Source organism: Cydia splendana, chromosome Z, assembly GCF_910591565.1.
Source record: "Cydia splendana chromosome Z, ilCydSple1.2, whole genome shotgun sequence".
In the NCBI taxonomy this organism is placed as follows: domain Eukaryota; kingdom Metazoa; phylum Arthropoda; class Insecta; order Lepidoptera; family Tortricidae; genus Cydia; species Cydia splendana.
Window position 1 is genome coordinate 36924004 of NC_085987.1, and position 9400 is coordinate 36933403.

Genomic DNA, 9400 nt, shown 5'->3' on the forward strand with positions numbered 1-9400 from the left:
TAAGGACCTGTATTTCTTTAAGCAGTTCATCCATTGACGTATTCCATTTCTCCAAATTGATTCTCTTGATGGCACATTTTTCTTGACGTGGTATGCAAAAGGCTCCATACACAACGGCGGTAGCACCGACACCTTGCGAATTAACAACATATTTAAGAATTAATTTTCAGTTTATGAATTTAATAGCTGCTTAATAAAACATATGTCATCTATCAACTGCTATTTGACAAGAATTAACTAGGTTAAGAATATGAGGGTTATAGCAAAACGTAACATTGTAGCTCATCTTCGGTTTCTTATATTGGTTTCATAGTTAGATTATAAGTAGAAAAGAATGTAGTCATTGAAATCTATTATAACAATAGCAAAAAAAGTTTCTGAATCATATGGGACTCGACTCATTTGACAGCTCGAGAGATCACTTGCCGACAACAGAAAATTGTGCATTTATGAAACAATATGATAATTGAAAGATCTTAAATTAACATTATTATTCAGGTTCTTTGATTAATGCTTACCAATAACATCTCGCAATTCATAGTCAGTCTGACTATTCGGCCACAAACTTGAGCTATTTGCACTAGCCGCCATTTTGCGATTGAATAATGTGCCAAATTTCGTTGAAGAAAGGCGCCGTGCAACTCGCGCATACGATGACAGTGTGCGTGACAGCGACGAATTGTGCTGATCGCACGATCCAAATGATTTCTGAAATTTAGTAATTATTATGCTTATTATTTAGAAATATTCAATATAATGCAGGAAATCATTTATAATTGTATAGGCATCTATAAGGATTTAATAAAAAACCGCATTCCATTAAAGATCAGTCCAGACGGGACAATTTTTCCCACAATCTGATTAAATTGTTACTTTCGGAAGCCGGTGTTTGGCCGTTGTTGCTCGAAGTGTGGTTGTATTTTTACCCGACTACGGCAGCGCAAAAGGAGGGTCATGATTTTGCCCGGTATGTAAAGTTGGTCAAGCAGATCTTGTCAGTAGAAGAAGGCAACAAATTTGAAAAATGTAGGCGCGAAGGGATATCATCTCATAGATAATTTGAATTTCGCGCCTTTTTCTACTGACAAGATTTGCTTGACCATCTATATGTGGGTATGTATGTATGTATGTATGTTCATTTGTTCCCTCATAATTTAATATAAGTATAGGGAAGATAGGTTATTAGTGTTATTACTATTACCAAAAATAACATTTATTATAATAAGTTGTAATGACACAGCCACTGATAAAGATAAAGATAAAAAATAGTTTATTCAAGTAGGCATATTACAATGCGCTTATGAACGTCAAATAAAACTATACCGGCTCCAACCGTACACCACACCTCTAGAGAAGATTTAAATCCCCCCTCAATTGGAGGAGGGTATCCCAATACGGGACCGGCAACAAACTCGGCGGGACATATCTTTTCAAAACATTATTACATCTTATAATTAACATGCATTACGAGTAAATAAGAAAAATACAATTTAAATTACTATAGAATTCATGCAATTATAGGTATACTCAGTAAGTATATAACTTTATATAAATATGATTTAAAAAAAACATATATCTACATGAAATCATACAAATACGTAGCTCTTTCAGAAAACATATCAAATTCTTACAAAAGTAAAAGAAAATAAAGTCAATAGAATAAAAGAAATGAGAATATATACATATTATATGAATCTGACTGATTGTCATGATGCCAGATGCCTTCATAAAATTTGATGTGCTTTCTTATCTGAGCTGAGTCACCTATAACTCTACACATAATACAATGCTTTTAATTGCTACTTGTTTTTATTACAGTTTCTGGTTTGCACCATGCATGTTTGTCTGTCAAGTAGTCCTCGACTCTGTAATAAGCCTTCAACATCAATGACTTTTTCAAGTAATTCTTAAGAGCTGGAAAGGGTTTACTGGTTTAGCTGTTAGGATATTATTGTACAGCCCATTACTATCAGTTTTCCTTGTTGCGTTAGGTACTACCCTTATGATATTTCCTTGGGAATTAATAAAATATATACATAACGAGAGTACGATTGCACGCAAAATGAGAATGACGCTAATTTAATTTCTGATCAAATTGTCTAATTGATCGTCCCGTCGGGATGACCATACAAAAGTATGGCGTTTGTATGGCGGGATTTTTGTAAAGCCTTAATAGTAATATAAGTAAAACATTATAAATCAAATTCAAATGAAAGTAATTAAATATTTATTAAGAGTCTATCAGCCGACATGAGCAAATTACAAATACTTAACTCCAAATTTGTATCAGAATACCTACTTTGCCACACATGTGGAATTACACGGAGAAAGCCTCGGATGGACAGACGGGCAGACATACGGACATAAGGTAAGGGTTCCTATTGACTACGAAACTCTAAAAACATGACAAACCACGGGGACACAATAGTTATTTGTTTTACAAGGGGGCAAAGTTGTTGTTTAACCGCTGGTGCTAATATTGATACCCGAGCAAGCGAAAGATTCCAAAATTGAACCACGAGCGTAGCGAGTGGTTCGAAAAATGGGATCTTGAGCGTTGCGAGGGTTTCAAAGCACGAGGGTTAAACAAAATTTGCCCCCGAGTGAAACACAAAATTTTTCACCACACCAACCCGAAGCAAATATTAAACGTAAAATATCAAACAAAATCAAACCAAATCAAATCCAAATGAATGTTATTAAATATTTATATCACCCAAAATCATCATTTAAAAGTCAATTCCACCAGCAAACATAAGAAAACAACTCAAAATTTGCATTTATTACTTTGCCTCACATGTGAATAAAATGCAACTTTGCTATCAGTTTTTGAAGTGCAAAGTAAGCCTTTCCGAGCTGGTGTGGTGAAAACAATATTAAAATGGCTGATGCAACTAATGTACAGTCTATTATTATGCAAGCAGTCGCGTAGGTAGCACAGGCAGATATGTCGCTACATGTCGACCACCTCATTCGTAAGCGACTGTAAGAAAACCGACAACTTGCGTGTTAGACCACACATAATGGAGGGTTCATACAATTTACAAAAAGCCGAACAAGCAAAGAGCTTCAGAGTCAGATCTAAAATTTTCAATTTCTTTCTCGCCTGGTTCAAAAAAAAGGGGGAGGGGTGCAATACTTCTAACTTTCGGAGCGATTAGTTCCAAAAGTACTTACGGCTCGGCCACGACATCGAGCGACTTGCGACGGCGGGAGCGATAACCATATGTTGGAGCGAAAGGTCCGATCGCTGTGTCACGCTCCAACCTATGGTTATCGCTCCCGCCGTCGCAAGTCGCTCGATGTCGTGGCCGAGCCGTTAAGGTGCGTTGGGGTAACATTGAAAGGGTTTTTGAACATCACCCGTAATGCTTCGGCATATGACGATTTTTTGTCTTACCCCTCATGAAATTGAAATACCTTACAATCTTACCCCAACTCGCCTTAATAAAAAAACGTTTAAGTAAAGCCTATAATTATATTAAACGTTACAACATTAGACAGTGTGTAAATTCAATGCGGGCGAATATTTAAACGATGGTTATTACCTATCTATAGGACCTAATACATATATATTGAGATCGATTTTGCTTAGAAATACTATACTTATAATGAAAATTTTAACCCAACAAAATAATTCGGACGAATAAGTTGTATTCCATTGGGGAATACAACTTAAGGGGCCCACTGATTATGGTCTAAGATCCCACATACAGGGTGATTGGAAATTCGCCGTATTCCTTGAAAGGGGTTATTCTATGGGTCATTTGCAATGATTTAAGTCCAGTCAACCAGGGGTCAAAAGTCATTGGTTTTCAAGTTATCTGAGTTTTTAGTTTTTTAAATATATTAACAACGGGTCACTCACGTATTTTAAGTCGAAAAACGCTCACACACATATTAATATATTTAATATGTCTGTGTCTCACGGAAGTTTTATTATTAATTTTTTAGTTTTTTGTTTAAAAAACCCGCCTTTCGACTAAAAAGTGGTAATTGTGAAAAAACTACTCAAATTTGGAATTAAAAAAAGCATTCATCTAATAGCCAATAAACTACTGACTACGTGAAATAAAAAAAGATTGCCAAAACTTTCCATAATTTTCCAATCAAAAAAGGATTAGAAATCACAATTTTTTGTAATTTTCCCCAAACTTTGTAACATTTTAAGGCATTACTTTAAAAAAAAACAATGAAACTTTGCGTACAAAATACAGAAATGAGTTCCTCAGTTCCTCAGCTTTCCAAAAAAGTACGAATAACGACATTTTCTCTTAAACTTTTTAAAATAATAATAATAATAAGTCCTGGGCGCACAAGAAGGCCTGACCCCAAATGAAGTTGGGAATAGGGCAGGATGATGATGAATAATAAGTCCTGGGCCGGATGGATTGCACAACTTCTGGCTAAAATGGTTCCGATGCTCGCACTCCTACTTAGCAGCACAATTTCAACAAGCCCTCGAACTTGGTTCTCTCCCACCTTCCTTAACAACTGGTGTCACCTTCCTGCTCTATAAGTCCGGTAGTACCACGGAAGCGAAGAACTACAGACCCATCACATGCTTGCCTACACTCTACAAGCTCCTTACATCCATTTTGAGAGCAAAAATCAACGCGCACATTGTCGCAAACAATATTTTGGCCTCTGCTCAAAATGGATGTAGGGTTGGGTCCCGTGGTACTAAAGAGCTCCTCCTCATAGACATGACCATCTGCCAACAAATCCGGCGGACCAGGGGGGCCCTCTCAGCCGCTTGGATTGACTACAAGAAGGCCTATGATTCGGTGCCTCATTCATGGCTGGGGAGGGTCTTAGAGCTGTACAAAGTTGATGCAGCTTTGAGAGCCTTCCTAAGCGCGTGTATGGGGCAGTGGACCACAGTCCTTCGTCAACCAGGAGGCGGGGATGACCGACCTGGCCCACAGGATTTTATAAGGATTGAGCGAGGAATATTTCAGGGCGACAGTCTGAGTCCGCTATGGTTCTGCCTAGCTCTGAATCCCCTCAGCACCTTGCTGAAGGATTTGGGACTAGGTTGCCGGCTTTGGAGAGAGGGTGAAGTTATTTCTCACCTTCTGTACATGGATGACCTCAAATTATTTGCACCAAATACCCAAGGCTTGTTGGAGCTACTGAAAACCACCGAAGTCTTCAGTAGTGCCATCAACATGGAGTTTGGTGTCGATAAATGTGCGGTTATGCATGTACAGCGGGGGAAGGTTGTAAATTCAACAAATTTACAACTTTCTGAGACAATGTCTTTCAGGTCTATCTCTGAATCAGAGACCTATAAATACCTTGGTATGTCACAGTCGTTGGGTATTGAGGACGAGGGTATTAGACGGTCGGTGAAGGAGCGCTTTTTCAGTCGGCTCACAAAAGTCCTTAACAGCCTTTTGTCAGGAGGCAACAAAGTGCGCGCCTTCAACGCCTGGGTAATGCCTCTTCTCACATACTCCTTTGGCATACTAAGGTGGACTCAGACCGAGCTGGACGCCCTGGATCGGAGGGTCCGGTCACTGCTCACCACACATCGCATGCTACACCCACGCTCGTCAGTTATGAGATTGTACATCCCACGGAAGTGTGGAGGCCGAGGCTTCCTAAACGCCAAGGATCTCCATAACCGCGAGGTGTACAATCTCAGGAATTATTTCCTTAACAACGAGTGTGGGATGCATCGTGATCTGGTGGCAGTAGACAGGAACCTCACGCCGCTCTCCTTGGCAAATGAGAACTGGCGCAAACCTGTGGTACTAAGTACTGCGGATCGCAAGGCGGCATGGGAGAGTAAGGCGCTACACGGGTGGTTCTACAAGGCCCTCACGGGACCTGATGTGGACCTGCTCGCGTCGGTGAACTGGTTACGATTCGGGGACCTCTTCGGAGAAACCGAGGGTTTTGCCTGTGCAATTGCGGACGAAGTGATGATGACGAACAACTATCGGAAATATATCCTGAAGGACGGTACGGTCGACATTTGTCGGGCATGCCGCCGTCCCGGAGAGTCACTCAGGCATATCATTTCCGGTTGTTCTCATCTTGCTAACGGTGAGTACTTGCACAGACATAATCTCGTAGCCAGGATTATTCACCAGCAACTTGCTCTTCTATACGGCCTTGTGGACCGCGAAGTACCGTACTACAAGTACTTACCTGCGCCTGTTCTCGAGAATGGTCGTGCCACGCTCTATTGGGATCGATCTATCATCACCGACAGGACTATTGTCGCCAATAAGCCTGACATCGTGCTGATAGACCGATCGCAGCGCCGGGCCGTGCTCGCCGACGTCACCATCCCCCATGATGAGAATCTCGTGAAGGCCGAGAAGGACAAGTCCAGCAAGTACCTAGACTTAGCTCACGAGATTACCGCCATGTGGGATGTTGACTCGACGATCATTGTTCCGATAGTTGTGTCAGCGAACGGTCTCATAGCGAAGAGTCTCGACCATCACCTAGAAAGACTCTCGCTGGGTGGTTGGATCAAGGGTCAGATGCAGAAGGCGGTAATATTGGACACGGCGCGTATAGTACGTCGGTTCCTCACTCTGCGGCCCTGACCACCGGCAGCTTGGGCCAAGCCCCGCTGCCGGCGGCACCCTAGGTTAGGTTTTTTATAATGTGTTTATATGTATTTTTTATTGTTTTGTAAGTGTTTTTATATTTTACTTTTATATTCATATTATAACAAACCTAACTTAAGACGAAAAATAAATAAAGAGAAGATAATAATAGCAGAGCAGGCGGAAGACTTGACCTAGCGTACGTGACCATTAATCGGTTTGTTTGTGTCACTTTATTATCTCCATGGGCTTTATTTGTCCCTTAATCGGTTTGTTTATGTCATTTTAGTATCTTAGTGGGCTTTATTTGTCTTCGTTACCTTATCTTATCTTATTTTCTTGGGGTAGGGGTCACGTCAGGTTGCCTTCGGCGACACAAACTAACTAATTAAGGGTCATTACGGTAATTAGTTTCTACGTAAGCATTTTTTGTCTTCGGTACCTTATCTAATCTTATTTTCAAGGGGTGGGGGTGCTTTCCATGGAAAGAAAGTTGAAACTAAGTGATTGATTACTTACTGCACGAAGATTAAATAAGGCTCGGTTGGTCCCAATCCTACTCCATGGAAAGCACCTCCACCCCTTGAAAATAAGATAAAATAAGGTACCGAAGACAAAAAATGCTTAAGTAGAAACTAATTACCGTAATGACCCTTAGTTAGTTAGTGTGTCGCCGAGGGCAAGAGGGTGTGTTAAACAAAAAACAAAAAACTCAAATAACTTGAAACCAATGAGTTTTGACCCCTGGTTAACTGGACTTAAATAATTGCAAATGATCCATAGAATAATCCCTTTCAAGGAATACGGCGAATTTCCAATCACCCTGTATATGGTCGACCTTCACCAATACGTCTGACGGATGAAACTTATATTTTATGAAAGAAAATATGTTCCAGAACATAAATGAATAGGGTTGCCTAAAGAAATATGGTCAAGGCTCTTTTTAATAAATAAAAAAAAAAAAATTTGTAGACAAATTTCACCGATTTGTCTGACGTGATTTTCATAGTTTCATCCGTCAGACAGATTGGTGAAGGTCGACCATATGTGGGATCTCCTACTATTAACACTCCGCCGGACGGTATCGGCCTGTCAGTTAGAACAAAAAATTGACAGTTCCGAACAACTGACAGGCCGATACCGTCCGGCGGACTGTTAATCAGTGGGCCCCTTTAAGGTAAAGGGCCCCTGTTTCGGCAGGTTAAGGCTCTTGAGAGTGAGTTGAGAGTTTGTATATTTTTTTTAAATATTACTAAGCATATCATTACCTCGAAAGCTTTTGAATAAGTTATATTAGTTCTTTGTTGATAATTTAGTGTATAAACTGTAGGGTTTAAGTTGAAACTTTATTTTATATGAATTTTGTCGTGAACCTCTTATTTGGCTCCCATTTCGTGATACAAATTTAGGTCAGCTCCTAAGTTCGTGAATTCGTGTCCCCTGTTTCGGCATAAAGTTTTCTTAGAGTAATTGGTGATAATTTGCTGATAATCATTTATATTTAATGGTCTTACCTACTTACGAATAATTGTATGGACAAATTAAAAATAATATTAAAAAAAAAAAAATTGAGAGCTAGCTTAAAGTTTTTTGTACTCGTCGTCTTTAATGGTTGAATTAAGACTTTGTAAACCATATGGGTACTTTAATACGTGATTAAGAGCCAAACTATTTAAATAAATAAAATAAAAATTACAAATTAAAATATTATAAAAAATAAAAATTATTTACAAAAAATAATTTACTATCTTATACGTTAAATATAAACATACACAAAAATAAATCAAATAACTTGAATAATAAATAAAATTGTGCTAGTAGTTAATATGAGAATATACGTGGAATATACCTTAAAATTTTTAACTCGGGTCACATTCAAACTCGTTTTATGAGAATTCTAGTGAAAAAAACATATACCGAATTTCGCTCATACGAAACTTCATGAAATACATTAATTGTTTACTAATTTATATTTTTAATTATCTTCGTTGTTATATTTAAAAACAAGCACTCAAAATGTATCTAGATAATCCTTGATTCGTTAGTGGCACGAAATAGGAGACACACGAAAAATAAAATGACCGCTATTTCGTGAGTCGATTTATTGCAATTTTAAGTTTTTTCTATGCATATATTCAATCTTTTTTATTATCAAATCAATTACTAAGGAACCCACAGAAACACTCCCAAAAACTTTTATTCGAATGGGTTTAGCTTTTCCTTCCTATAAGCTTAACAAGTGAGAGCGCGCACCTTACGCCTAAAAAAAGTGCACGCATACAACACAGCTGTTCGCGGCCCTCTGACAGTTTCGACCGTCGTATTACTCTCAGTTTAATTACTAAAATATTGGTTATTACTTTATTGAAGAGATTAAATAATACTGATTTTTTTCATATGTATAATTAGAATAAAAAATAATTGAATTCCTTATTATTTGCGCCAGAAACAAAACTAACGAAATAACGTACTAACACGAACTTGGGGCCGTTTACCTTATACAACACACAATAAGTTAGGGGATACGAGCTTTTTGAAGTAACTGTCCACGCTTATTGGCAATGTTGAAAATGTATGAGTCTCATACTCTGGTCTCAAATTACCTACCTGTCTGAATACTCCATATACCCCTGATGTCACTACTTCTCCGCAGACGCTCCTGAAATAAAAGAGGATTATATTTAGGTACTTAAGTAAGTATTTGAAGTGTCTATGAAATAGAGGCGCCTGAATTCTTGGACAGAATACGAGACCATCAATCAGGTTATTCGCCTAACCCCTGACTGCATGTACCGATTGGTACAAAGCTCAAATCCTGAAGATATGCTGCT

At 38.6% G+C, this 9400-nt stretch overlaps 1 protein-coding gene across 1 annotated transcript in view; it reads right to left on the reverse strand.

The window, feature by feature from the left end:
• The window catches only part of LOC134803926 (uncharacterized), a 102998-nt gene that overhangs the window by 81810 nt on the left and 11788 nt on the right, over positions 1-9400 (reverse strand). Inside the window, exons 3-5 of the mRNA XM_063776743.1 lie at positions 9177-9228; positions 519-708; positions 8-132 (exon numbers count right to left, since the gene is read on the reverse strand). Of these exons, the coding sequence (XP_063632813.1) occupies positions 8-132; positions 519-708; positions 9177-9228 (367 nt within the window). The remainder of the gene's footprint in view (positions 1-7; positions 133-518; positions 709-9176; positions 9229-9400) is intronic.